At 42.1% G+C, this 19,063-nt stretch overlaps 1 protein-coding gene across 4 annotated transcripts in view; it reads left to right on the top strand.

Moving 5' to 3' along the window:
* Window positions 1-1,109: 1,109 nt before the first annotated feature.
* Dock10 (dedicator of cytokinesis 10) overlaps window positions 1,110-19,063 on the top strand; it is a 249,100-nt gene continuing 231,146 nt past the window's right edge. For 3 of the 4 annotated variants that reach the window (XM_075952012.1, XM_075952011.1, XM_075952013.1), the window contains exon 1: window positions 1,111-1,326. In XM_075952012.1, coding sequence (XP_075808127.1) covers window positions 1,204-1,326 — 123 coding nt within the window. In that variant the 5' untranslated portion in view covers window positions 1,111-1,203. Of the gene's footprint in view, window positions 1,327-19,063 lie in introns of all 4 variants that reach the window. The other variant, XM_075952022.1, reaches the window with a different exon arrangement.

The following is a 19,063-nucleotide window of genomic DNA, read 5'->3' as shown; positions in this document are numbered from 1 at the left end:
TCAAATGTTAAGACAGAGTCACACCGTGTGTGGCCCAGGCTTGACTCAAAGGGAGACTGTCAGCCTGCTAACTACATGACAATTATGAGCCACATCATAAGCTAATAATAATAATAATAATGACTTTAAAAAATACAGAGGACTCTGATCCACAAAAACCAAACCAACCAAACAAAAACAACAACAACAAAAAACATTTTTATAATCCAGAGGGCCCATCAGCTCTCCCAGGAGCCATTCTTTCTCACCCACCCACACTAGGCAGAGAATCTCCCTGCATGTGACTCCAGATCAGAAACGTAGAATCCTTTAATCAGATAGCTCGAGTCAGGATAAGCGGGCATTTGTTAAGAAGGCTGAAACATAGACTAACATGCACCCACCATGCCGGACTCACTCTACCCAGGTACCCGTCGAGGCAGTTCTTACTCATCCTAATTCCCTCCTGAAATCCCTTACATTCCTTAGATACACACTAGATTTTAATTCAAATTAGCGTGCAAAGTTAGGCGTCTCTTGGTAAATCACCCACTCCAGTCTCGGTTTCCAGAGCAGTATATCTGGTATAGAAGGGGACGCAGTTTAGGGAAACGTGGTGGCAGGTGTGAATTAATACAGACTGTCCCAAGACCAAGCAAGGACTCTGGGTCCAGAAAGACTTCAAAGCACCAGACGGATCCCTAATAAACCTCTAACCCACCTCCAAAGGTGCACGGGGACCTGAGTTCCACCCTTGTCCATTTCCTAGCCTCAGAGTGCAGATCTGCCCTCCAAAACGCCAGATCCCCAATCATCCAAGCGCATCATTATTAAGAGTAGGGCGGTGGGCAGGTCCCTCCCGGAGCCAGCAGCCTCATCCCGGGTTCAGTACCGAGTCCTGGGTGGGTGGCGCGGGTGGAGCCACCCCACGCGCGTCCCGCGGCTCTCGCTGCAGATGCGCCTTAGCCGGGCCGAGTTGGCCCCGCGGCAAGAGCGCGCAGAGTTTGCAAAGTCGCCGCGGAGCTCGAGCGGGAGCGAAGGGGGTGGGCAGAGTGGGGGTGCGCGCGAGAAAAACCCGCCTCTTGTGAGTTGAGCGGGGAAGAGGGGGGGAAAGGCTCCGAGTTCCGCTTCCTGATCGGCGGGTGGGTAGAACAGGCTGGCGCGGCCAGGGGACCGGCGGGACACACTCTCTCCGGGCCCGAGGTGACAGCAGCACGGCCCGCCATGGCCGGCGAGCGGACCCGCAGGTTCACCCGGAGCCTGCTGAGACCCGGGCAGGCGGCCGAGCTCCGACACAGCGCCGCGTCTGCCGCCGCGGTGGCCGTCAGCAACCGGCAGCTGCAACGGGTGAGTGCCGCGCGTCCTTCGCGCCACGGCAGGGCTTGCCAGGGGATCCCAGGCAGGCCTCCAGCCCTGTGAGCCCCAGCTCGGAGCTAGCGGGTCCTCACTCCCCCCACCCCCCCGCACTCTCTCCCTGGCCACCTCTTAGAGCAACCCAGGAGTCACCTCCGCCAAGCAATGTCACCAAAGAATTAAGGACCAGAGGCGCATTTGGGGACTTTAAGGGACATGGGATGCTTAGATGAGCAGCTGCGTGGGAGAGGATGTGTCCACATTTTAAGGAGGGTGGAGAAGGCGGGAATGCATCCACACTGACTCAAGGTGACAAGGGTGACAGGGACCAGAGACGGGGGGTGGGGGGGTGGGGGGGGTGAGGTGGTACAGGGGTGGTATTGAAGATCTACATGGATGGAACCTGTAGATCCACAAGTCCGCGCGCCCCTATCATCCCTGTGGAACCTGGAAAAGATGCAGAGTGAGCTCCTCAGCTGGACCTAACTGCAACCCCCTCCATATATCTAGCGCCAAAATGAATGCAGTTCCCACAGCCCTCGCTCCACAGGCCGAAACCCCACAAGCTAGTTTATACTGTTGCAGCAAGAGCTGGGGAGACAGGATGGAGGGGACGTGGGTTATTAAGTAGCCGGTGGCTCCTGGTGTTTTTTTTGAAGCGGTTTCATGGGGTTCTCCCTCCAGAAGGCTCCACTGGTTACTTCCTTGTTCCAAATGTCTTCTAAGTGTTGGGTGATTTCCGCGGGAAGTCCCTAGGGCAATCAACCAACATCAGATGCCCAAATCATAGCCATGCATCTCGAGATATTCATAAATTCCAGTAGGTGTCACACTGTAGGATGGAAGTAGCAAGCAGGGAGCGCACATCAATGGTGGCGGAAAAGGGGAGCAGTAGGAAGCAGCCTTCAAGCAAGAGTGGGGCTCTTGGCTTGACTTTGTTGGACCAGAATCCTCCTCGTTGTGGGTTTCATTTTCCTTTTTGCCAGTAAATACCATTAGGAATTAAACAGCTCTTTTTGAGAGTGTCAAAGAGAAAGTGTTTCTTTTGCCAGTCACCAAAGAGGAGGGAGCCAAAGCTGGTCAGAGCCAGTTCCCACAGCCAGAACCCTTCTCTAAAGCCAGAGGTCGGGAAGTTGAACAGAGCGGAAGCAAATTGCCTGGCAGAGACCAGAGCATCAGATGCCCAAAGGATGGGGGTGGGGGGAAAGCCTGGGGTGTGAAAAGAACTGGTGGCCAGGCTGTCTTCTATTTCCCTTCTTTCTCTCGCCACTGGCTGCAATCTGCAGCTACCACAGACTGTTAGCCAATCCCTTGACAGTGCCAGTCTGTGGTTTTGATATCAGCATGCACAGTTTTAGGGAAGAACAGAAACTGTCAAAAACGGTCCATTCTGAAAAGTAAGAAAATCACACACACACACACACACACACACACACACACACACACACACACCAGTCATTTTTACTTTTAAAGCATTGGTTCTTAAACGTTAGTTCGCGACCCCTTTGGGGGGTCGAATGACTCTTCCACAGAGGTTGCCTAAGACCATCAGAAAACACAAATGTTTACGTTACAGTCATCCCAGCAGCAAAATGGCAGTTATGAAGTAGCAAGGAAAATAATTTTATGACTGGGGGTCCCAACAACAACTGTACTAAAGGGTGGCAATGTTTTAATATTTAATTTAGCATTTAATAGGAAGGTTGAAAACTACTGTTTTTAAAAGGTTGCTCGGGGTTGTGCCTTTGTTATTCTTTGCAGTTAGTTTATTTTAGGAAATCTTAGCAATAATATGACAGAAGTTTAGCAGTGATGGCGTCCAACTAGCTTCAGCAGCATGGTGTCTTTTAACCTGTGATTTGCTTTTTAAGTTCTCATAATGTTTCTGTGACGATGGAATTTCCATAAATAATATGTGTCCTAGACACACACACACACACACACACACACAGATCCCTTTCCCCCACAAGTTTATCTTGCATTTGAAATCCTAATGAGATTTTGTCAAAATGAATGAGCACAGTGTCCTTAAGGGCAATGAGAAGGGCCAGGGCCGCTTCACTGGGACAGGTGCCTTGCTGGCTTCAGCACCTTGGCCAACACTCCAGAACCACTTCTTGCCAAGACATTTCAAGGGATCCTCCACATCGTGGCAGGCAGTGCTGCCCCGTGATTTTGGCAGGAAGGCATGCACTCTGCTTCCTTTCCATCACCTCTCTTGGAGGGAAGCAGGAAAGGCTGGGCTCTTTGAGCTAGCTGTCACACTCAATGGGACCCGTGGTGACACTGCACTCTCAAGGGACCTCTAACCTCAGGACGGGCCTACATGGTATGTGCTCATCATAGGCTTGCATTGATTCAGCTTCTTCAACTTCTGTGGTTCTATTTCTCCATGCTCTCAAAGCCTGTTTGTCCAAGGGGAAAATGGGAGCGTGGGGAAATAGTATGGTCTCTCTGTTGCCGCAAGCTGTCGTCTATTATATTGGAGGGACGCTAGGGATTATATATTAATTCTAAGTTAATAGTGTTTATTTTTTTTTTTGGAAGGCCCTTCAGAATGTTGCAGAGAGTGTTGTGAGTCTTGGCTTGTGCTCCAGCTAGTAGCGATAGATGGAAGGGTCAGATGAACGACATTTGAGAATGAGATGAATTCTTTGAAAATACATTTGGAGCGCGGAGAGCAGAGATCAAGGGAAGCTGACTGAAGGCCATGACCAAGGTCAGCTTTTGACAGCAACTGCCACAGGAAGTACAATGGATGCCAGAGGAAATTCAACTTCAGTGTTACCCAAACCACTGAATTAGATTTACATGTGTACATGGAGACTCTTGACTTGGGACTAACACATTTTGCTTCTTTGTGAGAACTATTTTGAACAAAGACATCATCTCTTTCATTTCCCTAATTATTTCTTTTTAGAAAATTAATAGCTAATAACTTATTTTGTGGCCAAATCCTAATACTGTCAAGTTTAAACTATCCCCCCAAATTGCTCTGTCTGTTGTCTTGTAAGTAAGCTTTTCTAGTGTAGAATTTCAGATCTAATATAATTGGAAATTGTAAACAGAGGCTGCTTTTTGTTTACCGGCCACCTAGACCTGAATAATCATATAAAACTTTACTAATTACAATACTGTTTGGCCTATGGCTCAGGCGTATTTCTAGCCAGCTCTTACAATAAATTTCTATTAGTCTATGTATTTCCATGTGACCTGGTGTTATCTCATTTTCTACATGTCTTGTTTTTTCAGCAGCTGGCTTGCATCTCTCTCTCCTTCAGCAGCTACAGGACATCTCCCTGACTTCATCTTCTTTCTCCCCTGCATTTAGTTTAGTTTTCCTACCTAGCTCTATTCTCCCCTGCCGTAGGCCAAAACAGCTTCTTTATTAACCAATGGTAATAAGATATATTCATAGCATAGGAAGGGGAATCTCACATCAGAAAATATGTCTCCTACGTTAGGACTTGAGCATTTTATCACCATGGATCAACACACATGTACGTGTCAAGTTAGTTTTAAAGTGATATTGATACTAGTTTGAAATTCTTTCTTGGTAAAAAAAACTTTTCTTCAAAATTAATGGAGGGTATATGTACTTTTTCATGGACTGGCTTATATATGCAACTTTTTACTGTTAATTAAAATATAAATTTAAGATATGTATACCTTTCTGCATGTATGTTTGGTTGTATTGAAAACAAACACCTTTAAGAAGAATAAGTAATTCTGATGCAGTACCACACCAGATCTGTAATGTGTTTATGGAAGATTGTCAGAATGATGAGAGGCTTTGGGCAACAGAGAAAGCATCAAACGGCAGCAATTACATAAGCAGGTGGATGATAAACCAAGGACTAAATAACCATTTGGTCAATTGGTGCCTACACTGGAGCCCATTAGTTTATTTGTGTGTGCAGTTTAATACAGTTATGATAATTTTTGTTACCCAGAACATCTTCTGTAGCTCATTCTTAATTGTATATAATTTGTTATTAACATTTTTAAAGAGGAAACAGCCTGTCAGAAGTGTGTGCAGTTAGCCATGATTTTCCTAGGCCTATCCACTCAAGAAGCATAAGGAGTAAAGAGAAGGAAGTGCTTCTCCGGTAATCACAAGAACCCCATCTGCTTGCTTTGATGTTTTCTAAGTGTGGTATCTCCTTACAATACCACCTTTGACTTTTTTGGGAGTACTGAATAAACAGAAGCTTTGACCTCCCAAGAGACCTGGAGAAGGAATGAGCATCTAATGTGTTTGCATGAGGAATTCCTAGAAGGAAAAATGCCCTCCCTCTGAACTTTGTGACATTTAAATAGTGGAGAGTAGGAGGGATTTTTTTTTAATTGAGTGGGGGAGTCTGGAATTTCTGAAAAATTAAGCCAGAAGGAAGTAGAAAAATGTACAAAGTGCATTGAATGAAAACAAAGAGGTTATTTTACTGTGAGCGTCCTGCATTAAAAGCAATATGCAATATGCCTGCTAGTTGGGCATCTAAGGCACACAGTCCTTTAAAAAGAAAGATTGGTTGACTCACTTATGATTTTCACGTGTATGTGGGTGAGACTGCATGAGTTAATGCATACCACATGTGTGTAAGGGCCCCATAGAAACTTGAAGAGGGTGTATGATCCCTTGGAACTCTAGTCACAGGTGGGTTGCAAGCTGCAATTAGGGTGCTGGGAACCAACACCCAACCCTGGTCCTCTGCAAGAGTATCAAGTGCTTTTAAACACTGAACCATCTCTCTAGCCCCAACATTTTCCTTGTAACAAGACTCTTTATGATAAGCAGAATTGTTTTGACAGCAATCACTCTTGGGTTTGTTTCAATATGAGTAAATTCCCTTGACATCTCTGCTTGGTGAGGAAGTCAATATAAACTTTTCAAGATCAAGTCCAAATGAATAGGTTATGCCAGCTAACACATAGGACTTCTCAAGGCATTTCAAGTTACTTTCCCAAGTGACTTCTAGAAGACTTTTAGAAGGTTGAACAATGAAACACAGTCAACTTATAGGATTTGAAGCTTTCCCCATCCCATGTTTAACCATCATGAAGACTTGCTCATCTTAGATTTTTCATTCACTGTGACAAAAACAGCTTACATAAAGAACTTCAGAGAGTAAGGAATGTTTGGTTGGTTCATGGTTTCAGAGGGGTCAGTCCCTCATGGATGGTGGGAGGGTATGCTGGGCCAGAGCAGTTCACGTTATAATACGGTGGCTAGAAGACAAAGATGAAAGAGCAAGAAGCCAGAGGAGAAAACAATTCCCAAACCATGCACACAGAGACACACCTCTTGAGAGACCCACTTCTTACTCCTTAAGTATCTCATCATAGCATGAGACCATCCTGGGATTGATCTAGAACCCTCACAGTCTAACTCTCTGTGGAAACATCCCCATACACACACCAGAAGGATGACTTTCTAATTTTTAGTTAAAGTTGATAATCAAGAAAAAGGAGAATTATAACTGCATTAAGCACTAAACCAGTTGTTAAGAACCTATGAGTACCTGACACAATATTAAATCTTTTAAGTTAATTCTCAGAACCATTCTATAGGGAAGTTACTGTTGCAAGTTCCAGAGAGAAGGCCATTAAGATTCCAAGGGTTACATATATCCTGGGGATGTAAACTAATGTAGCCACTCAGGATATCAGTCTGTAGGTTTTCCAGGTCTAGAGATAGATCTACCAAATGACCCAGACATAGCCTATAGATCCATTTACACATCAATGCTCATTGCTACTCTATTTGTAATAGCTCTATAATGGAATCTACCTAAATGTCCATCAGCTGATGAATGGATGATGAAATTGTAATATACATTTACAATGAAATATTATTTAACTATAAAGAAAAATTAAATTGTAAAGTTTGAAGGTTAATTTATAGAACTGGAAAAAATTATACTGAGTGTAGTCAGCTACGTCCCAAAAGATAAATAGTGCATGTTCTTTCTCATATGATAAATCTTCACATCTTTTGCTTTGTGTATTTAATATGAAGCTTATATAGAAGCTAGGAAAATAGAAATTGCCATTGACAGGGGCAATGCATTATGGAATGGAACATGATAGAATAAAACTGAAATGTAAGTGGATCAGGGAATCCTGAGAGTTCAAGAACTCAAACAGGTACTGAAAGGAAGTGTATGGAGAGCCAATGATTCAGGGAAAAGGTTTTTAACAAGATGAAGCTAGCATAAAGAAACTTCTTGGGAACCTATGATTTCGCAATCCACGGGGTTTTTTTTGTTTGTTTGTTTTGTTTGTTTGTTTTAAAAGAGGCCATGGATTTAAAAGAAAGCAGGAGGGGTATATGAAGTGGTTTGAAGAGAGGAAATGGACTATTGAAAAGACGTGATTATAATCTCAAAAATATAGGATAAATAATTTTTTAAAAAGAGAGATAAAAAGAATGCAAGGGTTAAACATATTGCTCAAGTCTGAGCTACTGATATGATACACTTCCTGCCTCCTGAATAGTAAATATACAAGGTTTCTCTTCCAACAAACCTCTAACAATTTTTCGGTTTGGTGCCTGCTACAGTAGAACCTCTAATTACCGAGCATGCAAAGCTAACATTGCTTGTTTTTGCCTTCTGTTGTACCCAAGCTGCTGCTAGCTCACCTAAGGAACAGGAAATCACTCTTCCCACTCATGTTTCCAGAAGCTGCCAGCATTCACATCAGTGTTCCTGTGAAGTCCATAGCAGCAGCAGAATTCTTCCACGAACCTTTATAATAATAGACCCTTTAGAAACAAGTGAATGCTCAGGTGCTAAAGCTACAAAAACATGAACTCACTCAGCCATCCTCATCATGTCCATCTGGCAAAGCCTCAAGTGTATCTCAGAAACAATGGGCTTGATCTTTCTCACACCCCCTTCCTGGACTTCCATTTTATAACCCCTATCTATGTTGGTGCATCCTGAAGCCCATCTTCCACTTCTCTAAGTTATACCAGGATTTTTGTCTCCACGTATTCTCTCATCCAAAAGAGCACATTTAAAGCAAATAAAAAGACAACCAACTTAAATATCCTAAGAGTGGTAAAGACAGAAGTAGCAGGGAATAAAATACAATATTAGGAAAATTAGACACAGTCAGATGTGGGTCATTGCAATCAAATCAGTATAACCATTAAGTCCGGTAACTTAGCTAAAAGTTCTTCCTGTGGTCATTTGGAAAAAGAAAATGCCATGAGATTTCAGAGGTTCATAAGATCAAAAAGTTTGTCTGCTCTGACCTCTATTGACACCCCAGAGACAATTTCTCATTGTTTTTCATGGAGGAAAGTACAACAATTATGGACCCTTGCCATTTAAGAGCATCTCACCGGGACCAGGAGCATTGGCATCAGTTCGGAGCTAATTAGTAATGCAGTTCCCCAGGACTCACACCACACATACGAAGGATGCATTTTAGTAAAACACTCCATTTATCCTAACATTTGAAAGACACCTCAGAAGTCATTATTTTGGGAACACCATCAGGTTAAGCTAGTTGTATGAACGTCCAGTACCACATGGTTGACAACGCAACTCTGAACATTTTGCTTACGACAGAGACAAAATTTAAATCGCTTATGAGTCAAATACAGCACAGTGGTTGTTAATGGCTTTAGGGAAACCTCTTGCTTACGTATGCCGCATTGCCTTCTCCGCTTCACTGTAGTACTAGCTCCATTTAAGTTTTCAGGTTGAAAAAAGAAAACAATAACATACTTTAATAGTGCTGGTCCAAATCAGAAAATGTCCTCACCCTGGCTTATTGAGTGGGAGTTGACAAGGTAAAGATGGGGCAAGGTGAGGCAATCACTCCTCGTATCTGAGAACGTTAAATAACCTAACCTGTGTGTTGTGGGTTGGATATCTGTAACCACGCCCACTCCTCAGATCCTTGTATTGACTCTTTTGTTGCGTTTTGTTTTGTTTTTTGAGACAGGGTTTCTCTGTAGCTTTGGAGCCTGTCCTAGAACTACCTCTTGTAGACCAGGCTAGCCTCGAACTCACAGAAATCCACCTGTCTCAGCCTCCCAAGTACTGGGATTAAAGGCATGTACCACCAACACCCGGCTCTGGATTGGCATTTTAACTTACCCTTGGACTCTGGAGATGGCACCATTGGATTACACTTTGAGGTAAATTGTGTCATGAGAATAGAAGTTTTATGGAAGTGATCATGGTTTTAAAAAATGAGAGAAAGATCTCCTTCCCTGTACTACAGTAAGGTTGCCTACCTTCAAATTTATAGTCCCATGATCTCGACTTTGCAGGCTCCATAGCTGTATGAACCAAATATCTGTTGTTTAAGCTGCCTGTGTTGTTACAGTAGCATGACCTGGTTCATACAGCAGGCTGCTATGATGACACCTTTTGGTTTTATATAACCCAATTTTGCTACCAGATTGAAGCTTTTAGGAATTTGAAAGTAATTCAAAGTAAATCTGGAGATAACAATCAGAAAATCATAAAGATATTTTTGTTCCTCATTGTCACAGGTTAATATATATGTATATATATATGTATAATAAATATACTAAGAGGGATATATACAAATATGTATATATACATATAAAAATACATATACATACATCTTGAAATGTCCTGAGGATGGGCATCATGGAGTTAAAGACCTTCATTTCCTCATAGGCTATGATGTGGTCCATGATCTCTGGTTGTTCTTCACTGTCTTTGTGGGATACTATTTCACTTCCCATCAAAAATATGCTTTTCAAAGTTTGGCCATATGAGTTTCTAGTTGATGGGAGACAGTAGGTAATGGCAGGTTCTATGAAGCTGAAGTCTAGAACTCCATTTCCAAACCCTGAGCTTACAGGGTGAAATTACTTCTCTCTTTTGAGCCTCAGGTTCTGGGTCTGTGATCATAGGCTGCCATGATAGTGCACACCTTTAACACCAGCACTTAGGAGGCAGAGGCAGTAGGATTTTGATGAGTTCAAGACCAGTAAGTTCCAAGACAGTCAGGGCTATATAGAGAAACCCTATTTCAAAAATCAAAAAAAGAAAAGAAAGAAAGAAAGAAAAGTAAAAGATCACATGATTTGGCCCTTGCCTTTGCAGTTCCTCTGCTTCCGAGTTCTGAGAATTCTCCAGAATCCTCATTCACAGATTTGACCTGCTGAGGAAGGCCATCCTGGAGATCAAATGGAAGTTTCCCATCAACCTCTCTAAGGTCCATAGCTCACAGCACTATCTACTGTGGCCTTGGACTTATCTGTAGCAATTTGTTTATACTCTGCTTACTGCACGACAGCAAATGCAGAGATGAAGCTTTCTCTCTGCACCCTGAGTACTTCAGGAGAGCAAGTACAAAGGGGCTGAGTGCACTGAGGAGAAGGTTGTCATGAGGATGGGACTCGTTGATAGTGAGGAAATGATAACCCTTGATGCATAATCCTCATAGTCTTGAAGCATGGAACGAGCAGTCACTCAGGAAGACATTAAGATGTTCTATGTATCAAGTATTTTACTTACACAATTTATTTACAATCTACCTTTGGCAATGGATTCCTATTCCCAGTTTATAGTGAGGAAAGATGTTCACAGACATGGAACTTGCCCTTGATGGCCAAGTAAATGATGAATCTAGAGTTCATTATAGGCAGTCTGATGCCATGATCTGAGCTCCTCCTGAAGGGTGCAAATGCCCCACCGGGTAGAAAGAACAGAGCAACCTCTTTTGATAGGCAGCCGACATCCAAGACAAAAGGAAGCCATTTTGTCTCGGTATCTAAAACAATTGCTCACCAGGAAGTACTGAGGATACTTTCATCACACACAGCCTGAGATACGGGAACTGCTGCTCTCTACGGCCTCTGTCTTGGGGCTTATTCTCCAGCAACAGGGTTGACATAGAATGGGTTAAATTTTGCAAACAAAGGGTTCCTCAGTTTAGAAGGAACATCCTTCCATTATTCTTCTCCAGAAATACATTTTTTTGGCAAGATAAGCATGCAGTGGTTGGATTGCAAATTGCATCTATTACATTGTCTCTTTTAGTCTCAATGCGATATTCATGTTTACAAATAAGGGGATTTCTTTCCTTCACAGCCGTATCCATTTGCTTCTTATCACTCACAACAGTGTCTGCGGGCTGGAAACAAATCTGGTGTTTGGTGAACTCGACATGTTGACCTACATTGAATGATGTAGAAATAATAAAATTTAATGAATTTGAATGAGTTATCAGAAATAGATAAAAATATTTGCCTTGGGAAAGTGTTAATATTCTACAATTGGACTGACTAAGACACGATTGCCTCTAACATGAGGAGACTTCATAGAGCTGCGTCATCCAAAGTCCCTTTCATTTCTGCTTCTGAAATATGAAAGCTCTTTGTTTTTCTAATTCAATTTTAGCATATCTTTCCTCCCAACATAGAATTTGGAAAGTTGGGCAGCTCTTTAATTTAAACTTAATACCGAAATGGCAAGATTTAACAAAAGACTGGAAGGGAATCTATTTTTAAAAATGACACCATTTATGATCAACACAATGAGCTTTCCCCCCTGTAATGGTTTTAGCAATTACCAATTTAAATGACTAATTAAGGCTGTCAAAGTGACCAATGACTTTTGGCCTTTCAAATCACACATTCTATAAAAAGAACACAGGCATAAACATTTGACTCGGCAAACAGGCCAACCCAAAAAAAAAAATTAACAGAACTTACTATTCAGTGAGATATGGTAATTAAATTACTCTTGAACCTGCATTGTTTATTTAATAAGCTGCTCAAGGTCCCTTTGTCCTAATTCTGTGGCATGAGAAAAGAAGAATTGAATACAGCTAGGAAATCTCCACTAAGTGGGAGAGATGTTAGAACTCTGCCACATTTTCAGAAGAAAATGCAAATATGGAGCACTAATATTTAAAGATACTTGCTTTTTGTGCTTTTCACATCTTTTGTTTATTTAAAATCAGCCATTTGTTTTAAAAGAAGATGTCTTTTTTTTCCCCCAAATGAATAAAAGCGTATTCTGGTTTACTCTATTATTATAAATCACAGAATGAATAGCTGTAAATTTGTTCTGAATCTGAAAGTGCTAGTAATAAAGTTTATTAGCATACCAACATAGAGAGATAAGATTCTTCCATAGCCTCCTTGAGTACCACAATCAATTTGAAAAACACACGTCTTTATCATTACCGAATGTGGTTTCCAGGCAATGGAACCTTGACCATGTCATTAACCTTGGGGTTGCTTCTTAAATAAAACGGTGAAAAGATGTTTCTTAGTTCTGAATACCTGTAGATTTCTTAGTGATTTCGAGAAGGTTTCACAGAGAATAAAGACACTCTTTGTTTCTTTTTCATCTGTCACTCCACCAAACTGATTTTAAGATGCCCAAGCTTAGCAACTAGAAGAACAGGTTTAAATGGTTTACACCCAAGAAAAATTGCTACTATCAAAAAAGAACATCAGTGACAGGTGTGTCTGTCTGCAAATGGCATGAGGCTTGGCAAAAGAGAACCAGACCATGGCAGGGTTGGGCAGGTCAGGTTCTTCCAGCCCTGTGGAGCATCAGGGAAAAGGAACCGGTCCCATTTCCCTCTTTCTGCCCTAAGAGGAAGGAAAGATTCATTTCACTCAGAGAGCATGCTTTTCATGATTCACAAGAATCATGGCCACTGTAGTCCGCTGGCTCAAGGTCTTGGAAAAACCCTCCCCACATGATTGACAGAAAAAAAGGTGAATGATTCCACCCTGCTCGCTCGCGCTCTCTCTCTCTCTCTCTCTCTCTCTCTCTCTCTCTCTCTCTCTCTCTCTCTCTCTCTGCCTCCCTCTTTCCCTCCCTCTCTCCCTCTCTATGAAGATTGTTTTTGTCTCTGTGACTCATGTGACTTGTTTTGGGCCTGGTGTGGTTTCAGAGGTGTTGAGGAGGAGTCTGTTCTTCCTCCAGCCCCAGCCTTATTAACAGCCACATAGACACAGTGTGGGGTACCCATAGCACGTTCACTGCAGAGTAAAAATGAACCGTTAGAATAAGTCAAAGTAGAAGGTGGAAGCTGGGGTCCCGGTGGTGACTTTAGAAGGTGGAGGCTGAGGTCCTAGCAGTGCACTTTTGGTATTCTACTGAAAGGCTGATCTCCGGAACTGTTTAAATGACATCTGTCTGTCTCCAATTTAAATGATGTTCTTTTGTGTTACTGCTCTGGCATTAGGAGGGAAAGGTATGAATTTTTCTCTGGTACTTCTGATACTGAGAAACTATCAAAGTCAGACATGTGGTTACTGCCTCTCATTTTCCTAGGGCAACAAAATCCTGGCACATAATAGGTACTTACTAAGTGCTTCTCACATGGAAAGAGAAAAGTCACATGTGGATGTATGGAAGACAGATGTGGCATATGAAAGGAAACTGAAGGGTCTTCTATGACAGAAACAAAATTTCTAGGTGTGTTCAAAAGAGGATACTTGGTTTCTTGCATGAGGTGCAATCCTCTGAGCCAAACTGTAGATCATCTGTGTCTCCTTGTGAGAGACCGTCAAGATCAGGCCTGAAGAAGACCTGAACTCTATAGCATCCCCAGTTGGCAGGCCAGTGTGGATGGAGGACATCACTTGGAGCCCCACCCCTAGGTGAAGAACTATAGAAAACCAAAAACTGCTGAGAGTGAGAAATAGTCCTCCCCCAAAACAACCACCTCAATGGTCATCCAATCCAAAATAGTCAGCTGTAAAATGTGTAGAAGCATCACCAAACGGATTCAGCATTGCATGCTTATCTGTAGTCAGACTTGCACAAACAGATGCATGCATATACACCCATTCACACACAAAGAGACAGACATTTAATAATAATAGTTAAAGAATGAGAGGCCATGAATTTGAAAGGAAATTGGGGTGGTGTAATTATGTTTTAATTCAATTTTTAAAAGGAAAGAAAAGTGATTAGAGGTGGAAAGAAAAAAATGTAGTCTGTTGACATTTTCTCATGAGTGGAGGGATGACATTGGACTTTCTCCTGAGTATCCCGCCACCCTTCCCATTTATTTGTTTGTAATTTTGCCTTAATTGCAAGTGGTATTGGGGTCTTCAGGAGGGAAAAGTCCATAGCTATGCTTCATCCATGCTGGGTAAAAGCTTTTAGTATGACTGGTCTGGCTGTTTTGGGGTCTCTCCTGCCATAATTCCCTCACCCATGCTCTGTAAGTAAGACCAGTGAATTCAATAGCTCCCCAGAGTGAACTGTGGCAGAGTCTTACTTTGATTTGTCATTGGACCTTATGAGGAGGGACTAGATACTACTCATATCTCCCCAAGGGAAAGAATTCTAACAATAGCTTCTAAACAGCAATGTACAATTTCTATTCATTAGTGGCAATTTGGATAATATAAACTGAGGAGCATGTAATTAAAGATCCCCATAATAAGCCAGTCAAAGACAGAGAGCCTAGTCTTGAAGTGTTGACAAGCATGAACCTAATAAATAAGACAGGGCCACACAAGCGCTAGGTGTTTTTGTGACCCCAGCTCCTTGCCTGAGTGTTTGGCCTGGGATGTTGGTGTCTTTTCTGCAAATGATATTAGCAGAGCGTAATTGACTGAAATGGAGGAATTGTGGGTGCACAGAGTTTTGATAGCCGTTTGTCCCCAGGGCCATAATGGAGAGTGCTTGAGATTCAAAAGGAAGGGCAGGTCTGGGGGCAGATTTCCTACAGCTGTGTGATTTCATCAGTGCACACAAGTCCTGTTTTAATGTTATTATTTATGCTGAAAAGTTGCCTTCCCTGCTTGAGATTAGAGGATATTCCTCAATGTTATATGAACTGTATGGCTTTCAGTTTTAAAGTTCTGCTTTTTGATGCATTTGGGTCTCTTTTTACATCTACACATAGAAAATGTTGTGCAGTTGTAAATGGAGACTGTGCATAATCACACAGAAACCGTATTGATTACAACACTGCTTGGCCAACAGCTTAGGCGTATTTCTACCTGGCTCTTTCATCTTAAATTAATCCATTTCTATTAATCTGCGTATTGCCACAAGACTGTGGCCTACGGTAAGGTTCTGGCATCTTTCTCCTTCAGCAGCTACCGGGCATCTGCCCAACTCTGCCTTCTTTCTCCCTGCATTCAGTTTAGTTTTTCCTGCCTGGCTATATTCTGCCCTGCCATAGGCCAAAGTAGATTCTTTATTAACCATGATAATAAAACATATTCGCAGTATACAGAGGGGAATCCACATCATGGGGTTTATTAAGTTAACATCTCATATATAATGAATGTAAGAATATAATGAAGAAAACCTTAATAAACACTCGAAGTCTCACTAGCCACTGATCACACACACACACACACATCTGTACTCTTAGGGTGTTTGAGACACTTATGTCTTTACAAAATATCCCACGACATACATCTTAGCTAACATAGAATATTTAACTTTTTAATGTGTGTTCTGTGATGTAAGCTAAGTTTCATGTTAATTTTTTTTACTGGCAACATTATATACAAGTACGACCTAAAATTAATGCTGAGAACAAGGATAGAAAAAAAAAAACTGTGAAACTCCTCTTGATATTTTACAGTAAGAAACATTTAAACTAAAGGGAAAGTTCATCTGAAAAAGAAAGGAAGCTGAGCCACAAGAGGTACAGAGGGTTGTGGTCAGGAGTACAGGGTCATGAGACAGTCTCTAGGCCTATGCTTCTACGCCATTGGCCAAGTGTACCATCTGCAAGTGAAGATATTTTGTGCCGTAAAATGGAGGTAGATAATTCTGCTTGTACTTCCTTGGACTCTCCAATGAGAGTGAAGGGGCCTTCCAACCCGCAGAGGACTGTTGCTGAGGAGCTTCCGTAGGCTGCATCCATCTAAGCTGAGCACACAGGCCTACTTCATATCTTTAACATTTGAGGGCTGCTATTTGCTACTGTTTGTTGAAACTCTGTGCAGGTCACTCAAAAATGTGTGATCCCCCCCGCCTTTGTCATCCAGCTGAGAACATGCATCTCTTAGCTCGTGAATGCAGAAAGGACTTAGTTGTGCCATTGGGTTTGAGCCATTCCTGAATTTTTTGTCACCAGGTCTAGTAACTAAAATGACTATAACTGATCTCCCAGTACCCTGAGAACTGATTGACCCTTGGCTGAACCTGGCTTGGTAGGATGTGGATTTTGTAAATGGATTTCCATTGCTTCCGTAGCCAATAAAAACAAATTTAGTGCTGAACCACATTGGTGCAGCATGTAGGTGAGATATTTGTAAAGGTCTGACCAGGCTATAATCAAGGGGGTCAGCCTTGATTATATGAATACATTCAAGAAAAATCTGTTTGGTGCTCATTTGGGTTGTCATGAAATCGAGATCCCTGAGCTTGTTGGGTGGAAGATCCTATTTTTTTTTGTTGAATGTAGACTGAAGTCTACCTTTTTTAACGTTGGCTCCCTTTATCCATTCTCAAAGCATACCACTGTGGGCCAAGTTCATCATATGTTACATCCCTTTCACCGTTTCCTCTGCCTCCCTCTTTCACTTATAAAGATTTATATCATGGCCACCAAGATAACCAGGATCATCTCATGATATCCAGGTCTTTAAATCTACACACATCTGCAATATCTCCTTTTCTGTGCAAATAAGTACATTCGTACGCTCTGGGAATTTTGGTATGGACGTGTTTGTAGGATGCTCAGAAATACACTAAAAAGAATAAACTGTCCCCCCAAGAAGTGCTTTCTGATGAAAAAGCAAAGTAGAAGAAAGAGACAGGGACCATGGGCCACAGGAGGGGGTCACCTGCAATCAGGGTAGGTCTCCCTACCTCATTTAAACCTCTCTGAAGATGCTCACACAGACTTGCCCAGAAGATGCTCACAGAGCCTTGCCCAGCAGTGACTACAAACCCAGTCAACCTGAAAATGAAATTTCACCGTCACCTTTTCAGTACTTGCTCTTTTTTCCTGGGCCACCTCCCATGAGTTCCTAGTTGACCTTGACCTTTTCTTTCTATGTTTCCACAGCGTTGCAAATACAGTGATTAGCCTTAACCACAATTGCATAGCCACCGCCTTGTCTTTCAGAAAGCTGTAGTTCTGTTACAGTTTCATAAATGATTCCTAGTTAGATAAACAGGTAGCAATGTATGTATTATTATGGCTGTTTTGAGTGTTCAAAGCACTTCATGTCATGCTTGAAAAGGGCACGTAGCACAAGAATCATAATGAACATTCTTTTTTTGCCTTACTTACATGGTTTGATGACTAACTGCTTTCTGGAAACAAGAGATCAGGCATTCAAGTTCAATGCCTTTGAAAAAAAAAAGTAGATTTGGGTGCTTTTTTTAAAAAGGCCTCATTTTAATTATTGCCTTTCAGGGAAATAATAGAAGGAAAAATGCACCTTGGGCTTGCAATTTCTTTAGATTTTACATCGTAAAACCTATCGTTTCTAACATGGCATTTTTAGTTATTTAACATTTCTTTTCTTTTGAAATATTTCCCCCCAATTGTGATGAACCATTCAATTGTGATGAACCATTAAATTGGTGTGTGTTGTGTATGTGTGAGGTGTGTATGTGTGTCAGTGTATGTGGTATGTGAGAGTATATGTATGTTGTGCTTGTAGGTGTGAGGTATTATGTGGTTTGGTGTGTGTACATGAGGTATATGTGTGTGGGATGTGTGGGTGCATGTGTACTTGTGATGTGGGGAGATTGTTGCTACATATGTGTGTGTTTGTGTGTAAGGGAGAGAGAGTCTGTGTGTGGTTTGGTGTGTGTGGTATAAGTATATGTAATGTTGTATGATATGTGTGTGTAGTGTATGTTACATATATGTGTGTGAATGTGTGTGTGGTTCGGTGTGTGTGGTGCATGAATGTGTGATGTGTATTTGTGTGCAGTATATGGTGTGTACGTGTGTGTGTGTGCATTTTGGTGTGTGTGTGTGATATGTGTATGAGTGGTGTATAGTGTGTGTATAGTTTGGTATGTGTATGGTTTATGTGTGTGTGATATATGTGTATGTGTCGTGTGTGTGTGTGTTTGTATGTGCTGTCTGTGTATAGGTGTGTGTTATGTGCATGTACTTGAGACTGAGCAGCCAGTGAGCCTCGGGATCTGTCAATCTTTGCCTATGCTGCACTGGGATTACAAGCATACTCTGCCATGCTCACCATCTTTTTCATGAGTTCCAGGTACTGACCTCAGGTCCTCATTCTTGGGATGCAAGTACTTTCCCAGCTGAGCGACTTCCTCAGCCTTGCACACTAATTTCTAGGAGTTTTGCAGTTGCTTGGAGAAACTATGAAGACATATTAAACCATCCTCCGGTACAACTGAAAATCTTTTATCTCATGTATTTAAATCCATTATCCCCTTGCTGCCTGGGCCAAAGGCTTGTGTGCCATGTTTGAGCATCTGCATATGTCACTTACCTTCCAGCCGCAACCTTCCTGTTTGCTCTTCTACCCAGAATTGGCCTATCTCTACAAACTGCCTTTTAGATTGTTTCCTCTCGTCATCTCAAGGAATGCCTCTCCGGTGCCCTAGGAGGCTTCTGAGTCCAGGAAGCTTTTGTTGTGCAGGATTTATCTTTGTTGTGACAGACACCTTTGCCCTGCGCTTCAGCATCCAGTGATGTCCTGTTCTTGAACCGGTGGGTAGTGTGTATGCTGTTTGAGCCATTGAGCCATTTCCATCTCATTTAGCTTTCATTTTTTTTACTTTATATTGTTTTCTAGACCTTC

The sequence above is a fragment of the Microtus pennsylvanicus genome, chromosome 17, assembly GCF_037038515.1.
Source record: "Microtus pennsylvanicus isolate mMicPen1 chromosome 17, mMicPen1.hap1, whole genome shotgun sequence".
Lineage (NCBI taxonomy): Eukaryota > Metazoa > Chordata > Mammalia > Rodentia > Cricetidae > Microtus > Microtus pennsylvanicus.
Note: the sequence above shows the minus strand (reverse complement) of the source record. Positions and strands in the feature narration are given on the sequence as shown.